This window comes from Pseudophryne corroboree, chromosome 4 (genome assembly GCF_028390025.1).
Source record: "Pseudophryne corroboree isolate aPseCor3 chromosome 4, aPseCor3.hap2, whole genome shotgun sequence".
NCBI classification, from domain to species: domain Eukaryota; kingdom Metazoa; phylum Chordata; class Amphibia; order Anura; family Myobatrachidae; genus Pseudophryne; species Pseudophryne corroboree.
Window position 1 is genome coordinate 634,663,482 of NC_086447.1, and position 23,056 is coordinate 634,686,537.

General features: G+C 46.0%; 1 protein-coding gene across 5 annotated transcripts in view; it reads left to right on the forward strand.

Moving 5' to 3' along the window:
* The window catches only part of TFB1M (transcription factor B1, mitochondrial), a 398,859-nt gene that overhangs the window by 209,358 nt on the left and 166,445 nt on the right, over positions 1-23,056 (forward strand). For 4 of the 5 annotated variants that reach the window (XM_063917706.1, XM_063917709.1, XM_063917708.1 and 1 more), the window contains one exon: positions 18,834-18,985. In XM_063917706.1, coding sequence (XP_063773776.1) covers positions 18,834-18,985 — 152 coding nt within the window. Of the gene's footprint in view, positions 1-10,700; positions 10,771-18,833; positions 18,986-23,056 lie in introns of those variants that run through there. The other variant, XM_063917707.1, reaches the window with a different exon arrangement.

Below are 23,056 nucleotides of genomic sequence, written 5' to 3' on the forward strand. Positions count from 1 at the left end.
TATCCAAAGTCACAGTTGGAACCGACGACAAGGTTGTCTTTCTTCGGGATGATTCTGGACACAGGGGTTCAGAGAGTATTTCTTCCGGTGGAAAAGGCTTTGGAAATACAGAAAATGGGAAAACAGATACTGAAACCATCCTGTGTGTCGATCCATCACTGCATTCGGTTGTTGGGGAAGATAGTGGCGGCCTGCGAGGCCATACAGTTTGGCAGGTTCCATGCCAGAGTATTCCAGTGGGACCTGTTGGACAAGTGGTCGGGGTCACACCTGCACATCCGCCGAAAGATAATCCTGTCGTCAAAAACCAGGATTTCGCTCCTGTGGTGTCTACGCAGCTCTCACTTACTAGAGGGACGCAGGTTCAGGATTCAGGACTGGGTCCTGGTAACCACGGATGCAAGTCTCAGAGGCTGGGGAGCGGTCACTCAGGGAAAAAACTTCCAAGGACGTTGGTCACATCAGGAAACCTGCCTTCACATAAACGTATATTCATTCCGGGAGTAGACAACTGAGAAGCAGACTTCCTCAGCAGACACGATCTCCACCAAGAAGTCTTCGCAGATGTGACAAGTCTTTGGGGAGTTCTTCAAGTAGACATGATGGCATCTCGTCTCAACAAGAAGCTTCAGAGATACTGTTCCAGGTCAAGAGACCCTCAAGCAATAGCGGTGGATGCGCTAGTGACCCAGTGGGTTTTCGCGTCCGTGTTTGTCTTCCCTCCACTACCGCTGATCCCAAAAGTGCTCAGGATCATAAGAAAACAAGGGTTCGAACAATCTTCATTGCCCCAGACTGGCCAAGGAGGGCTTGGTACCCAGATCTTCAGGAGTTGCTCATAGAAGATCCTCGGCCTCTTCCTCCTCGTGAGGACCTGCTGCAGCAGGGGCCGTGCGTGTATCAAGACTGACCGCGGCTACGTTTGACGGCAGGGCTATTGAGCGCCGGATCCTAGCCCGGAAGGGTATTCCCAAGGAAGTCATTCCCACTCTTATCCAGGCCAGGAAGGGAGTAACGTTAAAACATTACCACCGTATTTGTAGACAATATATGTCTTGGTGTGAATCCAAGAAAGCTCCTACAGAGGAGTTTCACTTGGGACGTTTTCTCCATTTTCTACAGGCTGGTGTGGAAGAGGGCCTCCAATTGGGATCAATCAAGGTCCAGATTTCGGCCTTGTCAATGTTTTTCCAGAAACAATTGGCCTCTCTTCCAGAGGTTCAGACCTTCGTGAAAGGGGTTCTGCACATCCAGGCTCCATTTGTGCCTCCGGTGGCACCATGGAACCTTAATGTGGTGCTGCGATTCCTTAAATTGGAATGGTTTGAGCCTCTACAAGAGATAGAGTTGAAGTTTCTCACTTGGAAAGTGGTGATGCTTTTGACATTGGCATCCGCACGGCGGGTGTCTGGATTGGGGGCCCTGTCTCACAAGAGCCCTTACCTGATCTTCCATGAAGATAGGACAGAGTTGAGAACTCTCCAACATTTTCTTCCAAAGGTGGTTTCATCTTTCCACATAAACCAACCTATTGTTGTGCCAGTAATTACTGACACATTCACTGAGTCAAAGTTTCTAGATGTGGTTAGGGCTTTGAGAATCTATATCGTCAGAACAGCGCGAATACGGAAAACAGAGGCCCTGTTTGTCCTGTATGCTCACAACAAGATTGGATGTCCTGCTTCCAAGCAGACTATTACACGTTGGATCAGAAATACGATTCAGCAAGCTCATACTACTTCTGGATTGCCGTTACCGACGTTGGTAAAGGCCCACTCCACTAGGAAAGTGGGCTCATCCTGGGCGGCTGCCTGGGGGGGTCTCGGCATTACAACTTTGCCGAGCAGCTACTTGGTCAGGATCAAACACATTTGCTAAGTTCTACAAGTTTGACGCCTTGGCCGATGAGGACCTCAAGTTCGGTCAATCGGGGCTGCAGGGTCATCCACACTCTCCCGCCCGTACTGGAGCTTTGGTATAAACCCCATGGTCTTGATGTAGTCCCCAGCATCCTCTAGGACGTATGATAAAACAGGATTTTGATACCTACCGGTAAATCCTTTTCTCCTAGTCCATAGAGGATGCGGGGCGACCGACCCAGTGCGTACTTTACCTGCAGTTTTATTTCTTAGAGTTACACAAGTTGTGTGATATTAGTTTTCAGCATGTTGCTGTAATTAGTTCATGCCTGTTGGCATGTGTTATGTTGAATGCCATGTGTGCGGCATGGTTGAGGGTGTGAGTTGGTATGTATCTCACCACTAGTATTAAAGTAAGTCCTTTCCTCGAAATGTCCGTCTCCCTGGGCACAGTTCCTATAACTGAGGTCTGGAGGAGGGGCATAGAGGGAGGAGCCAGTTCACACCCAATGAAAAGTCTTAAGAGTGCCCATGTCTCCTGCGGATCCCGTCTATACCCCATGGTCTTGATGTCGTCCCCAGCATCCTCTATGGACTAGGAGAAAAGGATATACCGGTAGGTATCAAAATCCTGTTTTATCTTAGTCCGTAGAGGATGCTGGGCGCCCGTCCCAGTGCGGACTCTATCTGCAGTTGTTAGTTATGATTTCACACAGGTTGTGTTACGTTATGGTCAGCCTGTTGCTGACGTTGTTCATGCCGTTGACTGGAGTTTTCTGTTAAATGCCATGTTGTTCGGCGTGTTTGAGGTGTGAGCTGGTATATGTCCCAACTTAGTTAACATTAAATTCTTTCTTCGAAAAGTCCGTCTTCCTTGGCACAGTTCCTATAACTGGAGTCTGGAGGAGGGGCATAGAGGGAGGAGCCAGTTCACACCCCTTTCAAAGTCTTAAAGTGCCCATGTCTCCTGCGGATCCCGTCTATACCCCATGGTTCTTGAAGTGTCCCCAGCATCCTCTACGGACTAAGAGAAAAGGATTTACCGGGTTGGTATTAAAATCCTATTTTCTTCCACATGTATTAATGAGCTCTTTATCTGCTATGTGTGAATAGCCATTGTCTGATTATTCCTGATTACCTCCTGATTTCCTGAAATTGGTGAAATTTAAACATACCAGGGATTTATCTATGGTACTGGTGGATCTTAAGACTAGGGGGTCTAGTTATATTATTTTCCTTATCCACCGGTCCCCCCCCCGCCCCCCCCCCCCCCTCTGTGTAATTCAAATACCTCAGCTAACTCTAAAAAAAATATGGCACTAATCCTGCATAATTTCATTTTAGAGGTACCTGTGAGCACATCCAACATTCCGTTTGGTTTAAGACCTTACCCACTAGTGAGTGGTAATCACTCAATGGATGTCTGTCAAATGCTGCCTTATTGCTAGACTGACATCTCTGGATGCACTCATCTTCAATTATGGGGTAACAATAACTACAAAATACAGTATTCCTCGGACAATAGCCTATCACGTTACCTCCGAACTCCGTAACTACTAGACCTTTGATTTTCTCTGGCTTTAACAAAGTGATAGGCTGATCCTGGGATCCTATAAAGACATCATTCCTTCCTCCAGAACCAGTTCCAGTCCCACACTTGACTCCTCATAAAAAAAAACCTCACAAAAGTAGAATGTTCTGAAAAAAATGTTTGTCAGCGGTAAAAAAGAAAAAATAGAACAAAACAAATCTTGTCCATAGCAAATCAATTACAACGACTGGTCTTTCTGTAATCAGTTAGTACGCTCAGGTAGTGTTCAACAGTGCCGTCTCTCAGTCTTCATGGAACAGACTCTCTGGTGATACTTCTGCGATCTCACTCCATTTACGAGTTCCTTCCGGACTACCGACTTTCCTGCGATGGGAATCGTGGACCCAAGTCTCTCTCTCGGCTACTTTCACTGGGATCAGTAAAACTTGGTATGGTCCTTCCCACCTGTCTATTAGGCAACCTGAGCGTAAGAACAATCACACAGTCTCTTGGTTCACAATCAAGACAGACAGTATTTGGCATACCAGGAATCAACAGTTTCAAGTTCTTTTAAGTTCTCAAATGCTGGCTCATCTCAATAAAGTACTGTACTGTAACCTCATTGGTGTATTTCTGATCATGGTGCGGATCGATCATGACATGAGGTGGTCTTCCAACAAATAAACAAAAACCAAAACAAATATTTCGAAGAGGGTGATTCGTTAAGCGAGGATCTGGGAGTGGTTCCGATGCTACATAACACTAGTGGCAGTGTCTATGACCACAGTAGTCCAGTTTCAAGCTATCACTTTGCTCCTACTCCTAGGGGTACCATATCTACACACAAATTTCTGCACAATTTTCTTTGCAGTAAACACAGCAGTACTTGTGGAGAAAGGAAATGCCCCTACCCAGTTTGAGAAAACATCAGTGCACACCGGTGCATAACAATAATTCCTAAAAGATGTTAACTGTACGAAGTCGATTTGTATTACCTGAAAAGGTCCATCTGCAGGAGGGATATGGGATGGCTCTGTTAGTACTACCTTACCAAATGTTCTGCCTCATGCAAGTAAGACAGGTCATTGCTTTCCTGCTTGCCTGAGTAAAGAATCCTGGTACACGCCAGTATGCTCTTACCAATTTGCACATACCTTCCTTACCCTAGGTGAGTCAGACCATGTGCCGCCTCAGCTAGGCCAGGGAGATACATCCTGGGGGCCACTGGCTGACCTTGTCCATCTATCCAGAGTCCTGAGGACTCCTAACCATACCCCTTCTAATTCCAGACCTCTTTCTGCTGTAGGGAGCACAAATTTGCATCTTAATTTAATTGTAGTGTGTTTGCAAATGTAGAGTACCATGAGCATCTCTCAAAAAAAGAAAAAAAAAACATCTCTTGAGGAGAAAAAGAAAATATCAGGTCTGCGTTCACCAACGGGCTGTCACTTATGTCTGGTCTCGTAGTAAAGGTCTGATTCAGATATTCCATACCATCATGCATATCAGTGTCTATACAAAATTTTCCTTCACCAGTATTCTCATCCTCCACCCTTTGTGCATGACAAGGCACACTGCAGTAATATACTTGTGCCATCGTGCTGATAAGACATACTGGGTTCGGGCAGAACTTTGAAGGACCAATAAGGCATGTGGTGTATGAACTGTCAAATCATGTACCAGTACTACATCCCAGGTATTTGACCCTTGTCCTACACAACTGCAGTTTATCCCTTGATACCTGGTATCCTGTTTGGAAGAGACAAAACAGAAACTGCTTCGTATCTGCCAGGGACGACTCAAATGTATCAGCGCACAACAAGTCATCAACATATTGTATCAGCACCGACCCACTCTCAGGCTGAAGGACTGTAAACAGTCATGCAGTGCTTGTGGGACAATACTCAGGCTGTCACTCGAAATCTTGGGAGAATCGGGTCCATGTAGTGTACCACCCTGTGTGAACGCAAAAGATGAAGAGGAAAACTATGAAGAAAAACAGAATAGAAGTTGGTGACAGATAAGTTTGTAGAGGTGGAGGGGATTTTATTAAAGTGACAACTGGATTGAGCACTATGGGGAATTGATTAACTACTTGGTCTACCCCCCTTAAAGTTGTGCATTCTGTGTCACTACTGGGACTACCTCAGCCATCAATACAGTATCCTGTCCATCCTAAGTTCATAGGGAACCTGCTATCTTGTGAGATAATTTCCTCTACCTGTGATGGACATGAATCTAGAACAGTGGAATGCAACATTAGTCTTTGAGGGTATCTAACATACCTTGTACTTCCTGAGCGGGAGTACAATATATGTATTTAACATTTTACAAAATCTCTGTTGATTAAGTTATTCAGGGGGCCACTGCTGCTAGGAAAAAAAGGAAAGAGTTTAGCATCATAGAGGCCCAATCATAACTTCAGCAGGTTTTGTCAGAGGGTAATGTTGCACTTCTTTCGTTCCTCCAATTTGCCGAATTAGCGTTTACCAGTGGTCTTATCCAGATGGAGAATTTTATAGTACTGCAACAGAAAAAAAAATCAACAAGCTTCTAGGTCATGCGAAGTAGTCATTCAAACCTTCTCATCCCGTATTAAGGGTCTGTACATGGTCCAACAAACATTTCCGAGCTCATCTTGGCTAGGGGCATTACTAGAAATGAATACTTCTTATATGGTAATTAAAAATAAATACCCGGGGGTTACCCTATCTCTGTCCGCTTTCCTACTGGCAAATACTATTGTGCGAACAGGTTATTCTCCATTTGGGTGGTATTCATGTGACCGCCGGTCAGCTGACCGACAGTCACATGACCTCCTCCACCAGCCCGACGGGTCACTGTCCCGATGGTCGGCATGCCGACCAACAGGGACTATTTCCACTCGTGGGTGTCCACGACACCCAGAGAGTGGGAATAGAATGGTCGCCATCGAGTCCGCAAGGGGCTTGCTGCACTCGCCCCTCCCCGCCGGGATCCCGGCGTCGGTATGCTGCCGGGAACCCGGCGTCGGTAAGCTGACCGCCGGTCAGGAGACCGCCGGTCAGCCGTACTACACCCCTCCATTTATGACGTTACTTGCTTGATTTTTATTTTATTTTTGGGTTTTACTATATATGTACTCGAATGACTCCATACTTACCAGTTCCACTGGTCTCTGCCACTTCTCCTGCAGGCTACTGCTCCTCTTTTACCGGTTGGATACTCCTCTGAGTGCATGAGAAATGGCTGAACCAGTCAGGTCGCCTTCACCTCCTAAATAAAACTTTGACATTCATTAGTACATATATAAGTTACATTCATATTTTTCATATTTTTATTATTTTCTATAGTTTGTTTGCTGGCTGTAACTGTTTCCTCATATACATATAGCAGTGTACTTGCTTCCTCTCTTTTCTTTCTACTTGTTTATTGTTGCTACAAGTTCTAATAGTTCTATTTTTCATTCTTATAAGATTTTGGTTAAACATACCGCCTGCAATACCTCAGGATCAAACTCACCAACCCTAGGAAATGATGCCCTATCATTCACTGTCATTCGCACCCATTCATCACAAAAATCCTCTCCGTGTGGACCATACTTTCCACACATTGGGGGTAATTCCAAGTTGATCGCAGCAGGAAATTTTTTAGCAGTTGGGCAAAACCATGTGCACTGCAGGTGTGGCAGATATAACATTTGCAGAGAGAGTTAGATTTTGGTGGGTTATTTTATTTCTGTGCAGGGTAAATACTGGCTGCTTTATTTTTACACTGCAAATTAGATTGCAGATTGAACACACCACACCCAAATCTAACTCTTTCTCACATGTTATATCAGCCTCCCCTGCAGTGCACATGGTTTTGCCCAATTGCTAACAGAATTCCTGCTGCGATCAACTTGGAATTACCCCCATTATCTCCTCTGCACGTTTTCACATAGTACATGCCTCAATAAACCAAGCGGGCCCTCTTGGCCTCCGCTATCCAGCCTGAACCCTGGCTGCCGAATGTTTCTCGCTTGTTCACTTGGTTCCCATCGCAGACTTTTGACACGATCCCCAAATGAACAATACGAGCAAACGGTGAAAGTCCTCAGAGTTCTCTCACCAACTCCTTCTCCGCTGGAAGTACTACAACTCATTCCAATAGTGACCACCGCATACCCAGTGAGGATCCTACCAGAATCTGGTCTCTATCCACTGGAAGTTTTGTAGGATGAGAAACAACTTATCGATCACCCTTTCCAGTGAATTTCTTACCTAGGAAGATTTTCCTGAGAGAGAGCCAGCGAAAAGTCCTTCTACTATACACAAATCACATTTGCGTATGCTTTACACAACACGTATAATGGCACAATTTACGCAAAAGAACACAAATGGTATCACGTTGCGCCGCGTATCACACGCCCAAACGCGCGGTCTAATCGCACAGCCTATAGATACTTGTTATCTATAATCCCTACGATCACTGGAGTCGAATTCACAGCTGCGCTCAACAGCCGGAGCGTAACACTACGCAATCTATCACGCTCCTTTACACGTTTTAAAAAACACACACACTACGTGCCTCAATACTGATTAATACGCAAGGTTGTGGCCATTACACGCCGCCGAGCCTCTGCCAACTCAGCGTCTCCACGGGATTCCTGTTTTCCTGGGTTCAATACGTCCACTCCTACTTTCAGCTCACACTAACACACAATGTTTTTCTGTACAGAAAAATATCACTCCCTTTGATTGATAGCTTTTTCCAGAGGTAGTGCACTTTGAACAAACTATTATATAAATCTGCTTTTAAAATCAGATAGTTACTTGCTACTGTTATAACTACAAATGCTTTTACCCCACCTTAACTTAAACTACTATTGTGTGGTTATGACTTGCACTCGCTGCTTCACGTAACCGTGCGTGTGCACACAACCGTGCGTTTCTGCGCTACGTGCGCGTTCCCATACGCTTATCACATGTAACGTGCCATTTGTTCACCGTGCATTCGTGCCAAAATAAACCACACTTTTAACTATCAATGTAAGCAGTAATCCTACTGCTCACTACACAATACACTTGTTCCCTACACCCGCCGGAAGTCACCCACAAAGGTGATCCCCCTTTGAGTGTTTACCTAAACGTTTTAGGCCGGAACTGTGTTTCATGTTTTATAATTACTCCCTTAACGAAATATATCAAATATATAACAAGTAAACATATCCGATTCTTTGCAGATCTATAATGACTATTGACTATAATTTAAATGCTATGATTCAGATTGGATAGCTATCTTGCAGAACATACACTGATATAAATATACACATAATTCCAATAATATAATATATATATACACCATTTACTACACTTCTATGTAACTCCTTCACCCAGCATATGTATTCGTAAACACATTCTGAATGAATACAGTTTCTCTCAGAGCCTCTATTTTGCATATCAAAGATATTTGCCTGGCTGTACTAAAGTGGTTGAACAAATTAATTAACATTTCAATGGCTATCCTACCCTAGCAAACAGAGAGTTAACATATCCTGGAAAGAATTTTTTTTTTTTTTTTAATCTGTGTGTAATTTCTTACACCAATCTAAGCATTTATCTCGCCATTTCTCTCACTAGGCCCAGTTGAAACTATTTGTAATTGACTATGACATGGGTTTGTTGAATTCATTGGTAGCTTATAAATGGTGTTGGATTTGTACATATATGTTGTTTATTTGTGACAAAGGAAACTGATTGCTTTAACCAGACTGAAAGTCAGCTATTTAGCTAAGTTGGATAAAGTGACCTTCCTAAAATGGCCACTGCTCCTCCCCCTTATTCACAAGACATGTGGCTAGCCCAAAATGGCGGACACCATGTGGCTAGCTCTTGTGTCACAAAGAAATCACAAATTATATAAGCACCAGAAGTTACTTTAGGCCTGGGTTTAAAAGTATGCAAATTGGCCTCAGTATGCTAACACAGCTATATTATACCTATGCACTAACTTTTAAATGCTCTTTTAAATTTACTTAACAGATAAACAATCCAATCTGAATCGAACACAATATGACTTATTTGAACTTTGTTTTGCAACAATAAAAATACGCTGTAGCATTTTAAATATTGTGAGAAATATATTGTCCCTTGAATTTCATATCAGCGCCTTACTGATAACACAAAAAACAAACGGCAAGTGATTCAGCAGCATCAGGATGCATCCATCGTTATCTGGTAGACCACAGCAGCGTCTGTACTGCGCATTATCAGAACGTGATATCGCGGACGCTGCCCCCAACTGATAGTCAGATTTATTTCTAATAAATATTTAAAATGCCAGCACTAATATATGCTGCGGACGCCAAGCGCATCCTATTACCATATACGATAAAAGTGCGCTGTACGTCGCAAACACTACATCCCTTAAGAGAAAACAAGTACACACACACATTTGTCTGAGTTCCAAAGCTCATTGATGTATATATTTCATATTAAAAGGATGTGTATACAATATATCACATGTACAGTATATGTATGGTTACAGAGTACATTTTCATAGTAAGCAATTGTTACAAAAGAATTCATACAGTCACAGCCAGCATACAATTACCATCTCCCTCAATGCACACTTCGCTCCATTTCCTCCATCTTTGGATCTGCCTCAACACCAGCTAACAGCAACTGAACAGAACAGCAACTCGAACAGCACCCAGCAAACAGAACTTCTTGTGTCTGGGACCAGCTATACACTGTGTATGTTTTGGGAGTACATGTCTTCCGCTATTGGTCCAGGGGAGGGAACTTTCTCATTCATGATGAGTCATTGGTCAGTTCATATGCAAGCCTTGAAGGTGACATAGGGTCTGGCCTCTGGTTTCCTGTCCATCTGCTTTCCTTGGAATGTATTTTGTTTTATATTCCTACATTCATTCATAACTACTCATTGCAATGTGCTACAATCTAACCACAGGCATCAAATTACCATACACATTCCTCCGATCATTTTGACACCAAGCATGACATCTCCATCTTGCTCTGCTCCAACAATACACATACATGATGTTATACTCCATTATATAATTTAAAACCTTATAATGTCTGGTGCTTGACATTTTTAATTTATGTGCTATATGAAATATGTGTTGAATATATCTTTGTGGCATGTGTCTGTGAGTGCGTAGGCTACCATATATTGCTGTACTCGCTGCGTGTATTCGCACGTACAGCGACTCATAATGTGTGGAGTTTGTATGTTTTCTCTATGTAATATTTTTGACTTCGACACCAGCTATACCTTTCCAATGCTAGATTATAGATAAACCCTGTTACTGCGACAACTGTTATTTTTTTCAGGGCTTCCAATGCTAATACTGTTAGCAAATTCAAATGGATCTATCAACATGGAAGATCCCAGAAGGTAAATAATCTATTTAGGCTTTCAGCCCACGATCTCTTACTGAAAATATCGATGATGGTTAGTATGTACTTAAATCCATCGTTGTACTTCGCAAGATCTATGAGCGAAACCAAGTCACATTGCCATTGTTGATTTATAGCCGATATGCAGATCATGTTCTTTTTTTTTGTTTTTCCTGACCGGCTTATGTAATGTATACGTATCTTGTTTTTGCAGCCATTCTTTAATATCGCTACTTTTAAACACATCTTTAATCGACGCATAAAACTTATCAACACCGCTATAACTCCCTGGATTTAATACGTTGTAATACGCATTCTTCATATGTTTTTTTTCGGTTAGCCGACCGTCGTAACATGCCGGATCTTTTGTTCGCAGGCATAGAATACACTTTTATAGATATCGCACTCGAATCCAATAAACATCATTCATTGCTTGCATGCTTATTTTATAAATTAATTGGAAATAACATTTACTGTTGCAACTAAGAGTTAACAAAACACAAATCAATTGGATATAATATACACTGATGCAACATCTTAGAGTTAATACACATGAGGTTTTTCAGTGATTAAACACCGCTTATAACTAATTTGTAAGCTTATTTTATATAAAACACTATCAAAAGGGGGTGAACAGTGGGCGTGTCAGGGGTGTGGTTAGGGGTGGTTCTGGACCTATTTAGGGGCATTTTGACCAGTCACTTTGAGTTTGAAGGAACATGGTGCTATCTACTCCCACGTAAGTACGGGAGAATACACAAACTCTGCACAGTTAATGCCATAGTGGGAATCAAACCCATGACCTTAGTGCTGTGAGGCAGTAATTATAACCATTACACCATCCGTACTGCCCAATCTTGAGGTTGCCTGTAGCTTGCAGACTATTACCTATGTTCCTAGGTATTTCTTGTATGAATTATATTTTTGTTGAGAAACTTGGGGTATCCAATTAGATCCGATCCGTTTTCGGGGTGTTAAAATGGACTGATAACGCGAATAATGACCGATGTTCATTAATGCGGTATCCAATTCGGGTCCGTTTTTATCGGCCAGAAATGGACCTGCGATCATTTGAAAACACATGGAATTGTGGATAAGTCCCGATTCTCATCTATTATCGGTGCTCAGGCAGCCGCTTATCGCGGTTTATGCTTTGGGTGCCTCAAGCATAATACGCGATAAGTGCCGGCATCGGCAGAGGAGCCAGTTGCATTGAAGCTCGTAGGATAAACCACGCCGATACAATTAGATGCGGTCGATTGTATACCCCCTTAATATGAAAATAACCGGACATATTGAGGAGGTTAAAGACACTTTTATTACAGCTGATGTGCATATACCTATTCTTTAGCATCTCTGAGGAGCTGGATAATACTGCAGTAGTTTCTCTGACGTCCTAGTGGATGCTGGGTACTCCGTAAGGACCATGGGGGATAGACGGGCTCCGCAGGAGACTGGGCACTCTTAAAAGAAAGATTAGGTACTATATCTGGTGTGCACTGGCTCCTCCCTCTATGCCCCTCCTCCAGAGCTCAGTTAGAATCTGTGCCCGGCCAGAGCTGGATGCACCTAGTGGGCTCTCCTGAGCTTACTAGAAAAGAAAGTATTTGTTAGGTTATTTATTTTCAGTGAGATCTGCTGGCAACAGACTCACTGCTACGAGGGACTGAGGGGAGAGAAGCAAACCTACCTGCTTGCAGCTAGCTTGTGCTTCTAAGGCTACTGGACACCATTAGCTCCAGAGGGATCGAACACAGGGCCCGACCTCGATCGTCCGTTCCCGGAGCTGCGCCGCCGTCCCCCTTGCAGAGCCAGAAGACGGAAGAACCAGAAGAAAAACGGCGGCTGAAGACTCCGGTCTTCAATAAGGTAGCGCACAGCACTGCAGCTGTGCGCCATTGCTCCCACAGCACACCACACGCTCCGGTCACTGGTGGGTGCAGGGCGCCGGGGGGGGGGGGGGGGTGCCCTGGGCTGCAATAAGTATACCTTTTGGCAAAATTGCACATAATACAGTTATAAACTGTATATGTGCCTAATCCCCCGCCATTAACATTATTAAAAAAGCGGGAGAAGCCCGCCGCGGAGGGGGCGGGGTTATCTCCCTCAGCACACCGGCGCCATTTTCTCTTCACAGCTCCGCTGGAAGGACGCTCCCCAGGCTCTCCCCTGCAGTATACACTACAAGAAGGGTAAAAAAGAGAGGGGGGGCACATAAATTTAGGCGCAAAAGGTGATATAAGCAGCTATTGGGGAAAATTCACTCTGTGTTAGTGTAAATCCCTGTGTTATATAGCGCTGTGGTGTGTGCTGGCATACTCTCTCTCTGTCTCCCCAAAGGACTTTGTGGGGTCCTGTCCTCAGTCAGAGCATTCCCTGTGTGTGTGCGGTGTGTCGGTACGGCTGTGTCGACATGTTTGATGAGGAGGCTTACGTGGAGGCGGAGCAGGAGCCGATAAGTGTGATGTCGCCCCCTGCGGGGCCGACACCAGAGAGGATGGATATGTGGAAGGTATTAACCGACAGTGTCAACTCCTTGCATAAAAGGTTCGATGACGTAACAGCTTTGGGACTGCCGGCTTCTCAGCCCGCGCCTGCCCAGGCGTCTCAGAGGCCATCAGGGGCTCAAAAACGCCCGCTACCTCAGATGGCAGACACAGATGTCGACACGGAGTCTGAATCCAGTGTAGACGAGGATGAGACAAATGTACAGTCCACAAGGGCCATCCGATGCATGATTACGGCAATGAAAAATGTGTTGCACATTTCTGACATTAACCTGGTTACCACTAAAAAGGGTATTATGTTTGGGGAGAAAAAGCAGCCAGTGACTTTTCCCCCATCTGATGAGTTAAATGAATTGTGTGAAGAAGCGTGGTGTTCCCCAGATAAGAAATTAGTGATTTCTAAGAGGTTACTGATGGCGTACCCTTTCCCGCCAACGGACAGGTTACGTTGGGAAACATCCCCTAGGGTGGACAAAGCGCTCACACGCTTATCAAAAAAGGTGGCACTGCCGTCTCAGGATACGGCCGCCTTAAAGGAGCCTGCAGATAGAAAGCAGGAGGCTATCCTGAAGTCTGTATATACACACTCAGGTACTATACTGAGACCTGCAATTGCTTCAGCATGGATGTGTAGTGCTGCAGCAGCTTGATCTGATACCCTGTCAGATAACATTGATTCCCTCGACAGGGATACTATTTTGCTAACCATAGAGCATATAAAAGACGTCGTCTTATATATGAGGGATGCACAGAGGGACATTTGCCGGCTGGCATCTAGAATTAATGCAATGTCCATTTCTGCCAGGAGAGTATTATGGACTCGGCAGTGGACAGGTGATGCTGATTCTAAAAGGCACATGGAGGTTTTGCCTTATAAGGGTGAGGAATTGTTTGGGGATGGTCTCTCGGACCTCGTATCCACAGCAACAGCTGGGAAGTCGACTTTTTTACCTCAGGTTCCCTCACAGCCGAAGAAAGCACCGTATTATCAGGTACAGTCCTTTCGGCCTCAGAAAGGCAAGCGGGTCAGAGGCGCATCCTTTCTGCCCAGAGGCAAGGGGAGAGGGAAAAAGCTGCACCAGACAGCCAGTTCCCAGGAACAAAAATCCTCCCCTGCTTCCACTAAGTCCACCGCATGACGCTGGGGCTCCTCAGGTGGAGCCAGGTGCGGTGGGGGCGCGTCTCCGGAACTTCAGCGACCAGTGGGTTCGCTCACAGGTGGATCTCTGGGTTCTACAAGAGGTATCTCAGGGATACAAGCTGGAGTTCGAGGCGACTCCCCCTCGCCGTTACCTCAAATCAGCCTTGCCAGCTGCTCCCAGGGAAAGTGAGGTAGTACTGGCGGCAATTCACAAGCTGTACCTTCAGCAGGTGATACTCAAAGTTCCCCTCCTTCAACAGGGACGGGGTTACTATTCCACAATGTTTGTGGTACCGAAACCAGACGGTTCGGTGAGACCCATTCTAAATTTGAAATCCTTTAACACTTATGTAAGGAAGTTCAAGTTCAAAATGGAATCGCTTAGGGCGGTTATTGCAAACCTGGAAGAGGGGGCTTTTATGGTGTCGCTGGACATCAAGGATGCTTACCTACATGTCCCCATTTACCCACCTCACCAGGAGTACCTCAGGTTTGTGGTACAGGACTGTCATTACCAATTCCAGACGTTGCCGTTTGGTCTGTTCACGGCACCGAGGGTATTTACCAAGGTAATGGCCGAAATGATGATACTCCTTTGAAAGAAAGGAGTTATAATTATCCCATACTTGGACGATCTCCTTATAAAGGCGAGGTCCAAGGAGCAGTTGTTAGTCAGCGTAGCACTGTCTCGGGAAGTGCTACAACAGCACGGCTGGATTCTGAATATCCCAAAGTCGCAGCTGATTTCTACGACGCGTCTGCTGTTCTTGGGCATGATTCTGGACACAGAACAGAAGAAGGTGTTTCTCCCGGAGGAGAAGGCCCAGGAATTATCATCTCTGGTCAGGGACCTCCTGAAACCAAAACAGGTGTCGGTGCATCACTGCACGCGAGTCCTGGGAAAGATGGTAGCTTCTTACGAAGCAATTCCCTTCGGCAGGTTCCATGCAAGGATCTTTCAGTGGGATCTGTTAGACAAGTGGTCCGGATCGCATCTTCAGATGTCCCCGAGGGCCAGGGTGTCTCTGCTGTGGTGGCTGCAGAGTGCTCATCTTCTCGAGGGCCGCAGATTCGGTATACAGGACTGGGTCCTGGTGACCACGGATGCAAGCCTCCGAGGTTGGGGGTCAGTCACTCAGGGAAGAAACTTCCAAGGACAGTGGTCGAGTCAGGAGACTTCCCTACACATAAATATTCTGGAACTAAGGGCCATTTACAATGCCCTGAGTCAAGCAGAATCCCTGCTTCAAAACCAACCGGTGCTAATTCAGTCAGACAACATCACGGCGGTCGCCCATGTAAACCGACAGGGCGGCACAAGAAGCAGGATGGCAATGGCAGAAGCCACAAGGATTCTTCGATGGCCGGAGAATCACGTACTAGCACTGTCAGCAGTGTTCATTCCGGGAGTGGACAACTGGGAAGCAGACTTCCTCAGCAGGCACGACCTCCACCCGGGAGAGTGGGGACTTCATCCAGAAGTCTTCAAGTTGATTGTAAATCGTTGGGAAAGGCCACAGGTGGACATGATGGCGTCCCGCCTCAACAAAAAGCTAAAAAGATATTGCGCCAGGTCAAGGGACCCTCAGGCGATAGCTGTGGACGCTCTAGTGACACCGTGGGTGTACCAGTCGGTTTATGTGTTCCCTCCTCTTCCTCTCATACCCAAGGTACTGAGGATAATAAGAAAGAGAGGAGTAAGAACTATACTCATCGTTCCGGACTGGCCAAGAAGAACTTGGTACCCAGAACTACAAGAAATGATCTCAGAGGACCCATGGCCTCTGCCGCTCCGACAGGACCTGCTACAGCAGGGGCCCTGTCTGTTCCAAGACTTACCGTGGCTGCGTTTGACGGCATGGCAGTTGAACGCTGGATCCTAATGGAAAAGGGCATTCCAGATGAAGTCATTCCTATGCTGATAAAGGCTAGGAAGGATGTGACAGCAAAACATTATCACCGCATATGGCGAAAATATGTTGCTTGGTGTAAGGCCAGGAAGGCCCCAAAAGAGGAATTTCAGCTGGGTCGATTTCTGCACTTCCTACAGTCAGGAGTGACTATGGGCCTAAAATTGGGATCCATTAAAGTCCAGATTTCGGCCCTGTCTATTTTCTTTAAAAAAGAACTGGCTTCACTGCCTGAAGTTCAGACGTTGTTAAGGGAGTGCTGCATATTCAGCCCCCTTTTGTGCCTCCAGTGGCACCTTGGGATCTCAATGTTGTGTTGGATTTCCTAAAATCACATTGGTTTGAGCCACTTAAGACCGTGGAGCTAAAATATCTCACGTGGAAGGTGGTCATGCTGTTGGCTTTAGCTTCGGCTAGGCGTGTGTCAGAATTAGCGGCTTTGTCATGTAAAAGCCCATATCTGATTTTCCATATGGACAGGGCAGAATTGAGGACTCGTCCCCAATTTCTTCCCAAGGTGGTATCAGCGTTTCATTTGAACCAACCTATTGTGGTGCCTGCGTCTACTCAGGACTTGGAGGATTCCAAGTTGCTGGACGTGGTCCGGGCCCTGAAAATGTATGTTTCCAGGACGGCTAGAGTCAGGAAAACTGACTCGCTATTTATCCTGCATGCACCCAACAAGCTGGGTGCTCCTGCTTCAAAGCAGACTATTGCTCGCTGGATCTGTAGCACGATTCAGCTTGCACATTCTGCGGCTGGACTGCCGCATCCTAAATCAGTAAAAGCCCATTCCACGAGGAAGGTGGGCTCTTCTTGGGCGGCTGCCCGAGGGGTCTCGGCTTTACAACTTTGCCGAGCTGCTACTTGGTCAGGGGCAAACACTTTTGCAAAATTCTACAAGTTTGATACCCTGGCTGAGGAGGACCTTGAGTTTGCTCATTCGGTGCTGCAGAGTCATCCGCACTCTCCCGCCCGTTTGGGAGCTTTGGTATAATCCCCATGGTCCTTACGGAGTACCCAGCATCCACTAGGACGTCAGAGAAAATAAGAATTTACTCACCGGTGATTCTATTTCTCGTAGTCCGTAGTGGATGCCTGGAGCCCGTCCCAAGTGCGGACTCTCTGCAATACATGTATATAGTTATTGCTTAACTAAAGGGTTATTGTTATGAGCCATCCGTTGAATGAGGCTCAGTTATTGTTCATACTGTTAACTGGGTATAGTTATCACAAGTTGTACGGTGTGATTGGTGTGGCTGGTATGAGTCTTACCCTGGATTCCAAATCCTTTCCTAGTAATGTCAGCTCTTCCGGGCACAGTTTCCCTAACTGAGGTCTGGAGGAGGGGCATAGAGGGAGGAGCCAGTGCACACCAGATATAGTACCTAATCTTTCTTTTAAGAGTGCCCAGTCTCCTGCGGAGCCCGTCTATCCCCCATGGTCCTTACGGAGTACCCAGCATCCACTACGGACTACGAGAAATAGAATTACCGGTGAGTAAATTCTTATTTTTTTCTAGTCTTAGCACATAGTGGGCTTTAGTCAGATGCTGTCCCAACTTCGACTGTGCATGTCTTGTGGTTGCAGTGCGCTCTGACCAGGTACCTTTGTGGTGACGCTCGCAGTGAGGAATCAGTTGCAGAGTGATAAATAGGAAGAGACCGTTAGGGGGAAGTAATAGGGTGTATTTGCAAAAACACAGGCCCGCCCTGACCATTTTTGGGGCGTCTCGGCATGTATTTGCGATCACATATGCATAAAACATGGCACCAGCATCGCAGCTCCCACGGCTATTCTGCACAGTCATGAAGACTCTCAGGGTTTAGACACCCAAAGCAGGGAGTTTAGACAGGTTTAGCCATTTTATAAGGCTAAACCCTGTCTGGGCGCAACATGCACAATGTGCGTGGGCGCCCATACAAAATTGAATTGTGACAATTGTTTGGGCGTCTCAAAAGTCCCATTTAGACAGGCTTTTTAGATGGCCAAAACAATTGAATCGTCCCATATAACTATTGTTCCCAATTGTAAATCACAGCGGAATATGTTGCACTATATAAGAAACTGTTAATAAATAAATATTTATGTCAGTTACCACCCACCCACTGCCTACAATTTTTTCTAGAAATGAACACTTTCATTCTGGCAGTAAACTTCATGTGGTAATTAATCTAACAGCTCGACCACACTGACAATAAAGACCCCCTTCCTGTGCCGATGTAATTGATGACTCCTTGTGACTTATGGTAATAGACACATTTCTTTGCAATAGTCAATAGTTTGTTTTCTTCATGAAATATGTGTAAGAATTCTTTAATATCACTATCTTTCCAAATATCTTCCCAAAGACCACTTTTCTATGTTCCTTATTAATCCGAATGTGTGTTGTATATTCGTTCCTTAGTCATAGATTTCAGCAAAATTCATCTCCATTATAGTCTTGCGCACTTTTGTGAATATGTGAAGGGTGCTTTTGTTTATGAAAAATCCTGTTTTTCAGATAAAATAGTCAGAAAAGCCGGGAATATAAAAAATCATTATGTGTGTGAGGTTGGTCCTGGGCCAGGAGGACTTACGAGAGCTATTCTCAATTCCGGTGTTGAAGAACTTCTTGTGGTAGAAAAGGACACACGGTTTATGCCTGGGCTAAAGGTATATATTTTCTTGTTTTGTTTATAATATATGGAAATCTGTTTTTTTGTTTTGTCTTTTTTCTTTTTTTTTTTCTATTCTTTGTTTCTGCTGCGGGGTACACTGGGCTCCACAGGGAATGACATTGGGGTGTAGAGTAGGATCTTGATCCGAGGCTTAAACAGGCTAAAAGCTTTGACTGTTCCCAGAATGCATAGCGCCGCCTCTTCTATAACTCCGCCTCCGTGCACAGGAGCTCAGTTTTGTAGTTTGTGCCATGCAGTGTAGGCATACAACAGGGGGGCTGCTCCAGCAGCGCTGAGAAGAGCTTTTTAAAGTGAAAAATGAAGACTTCAAGGGCTGCAGCAGAGGCACTGTGAGTGTTAGATGTCAGTCAGACATATAATGCTGCAGCTCCATCACCTCCCCCAGCGGTGCTGTATACTCTCGCCCACTGGTTGCCGGGTACTTACAGCGGAGGCTCCGGTTTTCTTCTGTCAGATACACACACCACTGCAGCTCTCCAGGATCGTGTGGCCACATTCAGGGAGGAGGTAAGTGGGTCCCCCAGGCGGGACCCGCTGTAAACCGCGATCCAGTGCGGCCGGTGGGAGGCAGGCTGCGCACGCTGGTGTGGACACTGTGGCAGTACAGGGACCCCACTAAACCACCAGGGCAAGGGCACAGGTCAGATTCTCTCAAAAATCCGTTTGCTAAGGCCCACAGTACCCGGTGGTGAAGTCCAGCAAGGGAGTAAGGCTCTGACCTGTAGCCCCTCCCCCAGCCCTAGGGTGCCATTTAGAGTAAATGTTCCCGCCCTGGAGCTGCATATCTCTCTCTCCCTCACTCCCTGTCAGCGTTTGGGCGCCATTAGGACAAGCTGAGCTGATCCTGGGACTGTTTGGTCAAATCCTCCTCTGTAAAGCCGCCTGCCTGTCAGCGCTGTGCATTTTACAGGACACTTAAGTATTCTACATGTCTGTTGACAGTGTTAGTTAAGAAAAAGTGCATTTAGTCAGGGTTATATAGTACAAGTATCCTGTGATATACATCCAGTCTTTACTGTGCATTGTTATATCTATTGAGTGTATAGCTATACTTAGTATTACTCTGTGTTGCTAGTCCAGTGCAGTTTTATTGCATGTCATAATTTCTGCATTGTACAACGTGACTATGTGTGTGTGCATATAGCTGCTGTGTGACCTCCATTTTGTGGATCTTACTCAGATTGCTATCCCTATATTCTGTACCCTGTGGGGGTTAAGTGCATCAGGGTTATTATTTAATATACTGTAGGTGTTTTGCAGGATATACTTACTGTGTATTTTTCTCTGTTATTTTTAGTCATCATATACCTCTGGAATTCTCTGTTTGTGCTAATACACTACACAGGAGGTTCTTGTTAGGTATTGTGCTGCTGATATTGTACTGGGTTGCCTTGAATTGAGCTTTCAGACATGTCAGCTACAAGAGGCGACGGAGCTGGGGCTGATCCCAGATTGCGTGGTGGTGACGCTGCAGCCACATTAGAGGAAAACATAGCAGCAGAGGGTTCCGGTTCTTTGGGGTTTCCTACCCCCCAGTGGTACCGTAGCAACAGGGGGTGCAAAATGACCCACCTTGGGCTACTTTCTCCACGTTGTAAAATACGCTGGTAACTAGACTTAAGCCCCCTATGGGACCTCCTGTGACGGTGCAACTGCTTATGGTCCCTGCGGTTAATCCGCCATGGGCAGATCAACTGTCCACTCTAGTTACAGCAATTGAGCCAATCACTGACTAAACAGAAATCTCACCCTCGCCCGCCTAAGACCAAGGGGTCCTCTAAGCGGACTATTACTTCCTCACAATCCACCAACGTCCCAGACACCTCGTCTTATGAGGATGGCGTATATACTGACCCGACAGACACTGATACTGATAGTTCTGATGGGGAATCTGTTTCACAGGTGGATGTTCCTGACTTGTTGGAGGCTATCAGGATGATTCTTCAAATTACTGATGACCCAGATCCTGATACTGCCCCTAAGAAACCGGACAGATTTAAACGTCAGAAAGGGGATAAACGAGTTTTACCTCACTCTGACCATTTAGTTGACATAAGTCAGGAATCCTGGGAAAATCCAGGAAAGAAATTCACGCCTCACAAGGAGATGCTGGCTCGCTATCCCCTTGCGGCGGAGCTAAGTAAAAATTGAGAGACACACCCGCCAGTCTATTCGCAAGTGGCGCGGCTGGTGGTTTCCTCAGCTCTGCCTGTTACTACCGTCACGTCTCTGAAAGAACCGACGGATAAGCGTGTGGAGGGTTGTATAAAGGCGATTTACACCCTAGCAGTTGCTGCGCATCGGCCCACCATTGCAGCAACTTGGGCTGCAGAGGCTATTGATGCGTGGGCTCAGGAGTTGGAAGCTGAGCTACCTTCCAACGTTTCTGATCATGCTAGACAATGTCTATCGTATATTGTCACAGCTTCTCTTTACATTAAGGTGGCGGCTTCTGATGACGGTATTCTGGCGGCCAAGGCTTCTGCTACGTCCATTTTGGCTCGCTGGATTCTCTGGTTGCGGTCCTGGTCTGTAGATCTGGACTCTTAAGAAAACCCTGGAGGTACTCCCTTTTAAGGGAGACATTCTTTTCGGAGAAGACCTCAACAAGATAGTGGCTGACTTAGCCTCGGCTAAAACAGCTTGTCTACCTAGTACTGCTCCTTCGGTACCGAAGGCTAAGAGTACTTCCTTTCACTCCTTTCGTCCTTCAGGGAAAGCAAAGGGTCAGGCATTCCCGAAATAGGCTTGCACTTCCAAACTCAATAAGCCCAAACCTAAACAGGCCTGGGCTGCCCGTCAGCCTGCTTCCAAAACTGACAAACCTGCCGCATGACGGGGCGGGCCTCCCTCTGGGAGATCCCAGGATGGGGGGCCGACTTCTAGGGTTTACCCAGGAGTGGTTGAAGACCACTTCCGATGCCTGGGTACATGAAGTTGTCACTCGAGGTTACGCCGTATCCTTCAAGAATCTTTCCCCCTCATCGATTTTGCCTGACAGACGTCCCTTCGGATCAGGTGAAAACTAAAAATCTCTTCATTTGGTGGTACAGGAGTGGTGGTACAGGTGCCTCTGGCTCAGAGAGGCAAGGGGTACTATTCACCACTGTCCCTAGTTCAGAATCCGAATGAGTCCTCTCTGCCCATTCTCAACCTCAAGTCCTTGTAAGAATTTGTGAGGGTCTCCAAGTTTCGTATGGAAACTCTTCACTCTATTGATCTGGCCTTGGAACCTGGGGATTATATGGTCTCCCTGGACTTTCAGGATGCTTACCTGCATATTCCAATTGCAATGTCGCATCAGCAGTACCTGAGGTTTGCGGTTGGCAACCTCCATTACCAATTTCGGGAGTTACCTTTTGGTTTGACCACGGCTTCACGAGTCTTCACCAAGGTCATGGCGGTAATGACGGCTGTACTCTGTCGTCAAGGGGTTAGGATCCTGCCGTATCTGGACAACTTGTTGATCCTGGTGAATTGCCCAGAAATTCTCTTACGCCATCTGGATCTGACGCTCCAGTTTCTGCAAGCCCACGGGTGGCTCATCAACTGGAAGAAATCTTCCCTGGTCCCTGCTCAGAGCAGGGTGCACCTGGGGACGTTGTTAGACACTCAAAACCAGCGGTTGTTCCTGTCTCAGGAGAAAGTTCTGAAACTTCTGGACAGGATTCGATGCTTCCTATCTCGTCCGCAAGTGTCGATACATTCGGCGATGCAAGTGCTAGGTCTCATGGTGTCGGCTTTTGACGTGGTGGAGTACACGCAATTCCATTCCCACCCTCTACAGAAATTGATTCTTGTCAAGTGAGACGGCCTGCCTCACCGGATCAGGTCTCACATGATCTCCTTGTCTCCAGAGGTCCGTCTGTCACTAAGCTGGTGGCTTCGGGACCAACGATTGAGCGGTGGTCGTCCCTTCTGTATCTCCAGCTGGGTCCTTCTGACGACGGCTGCGAGTCTGAGAGTTTGGGGCGCGGTGTTGGAGCAACACTCCCTTCAGGGTCGGTGGACCAAGGAGGAGTCTCTCCTCCCGATAAACATTCTG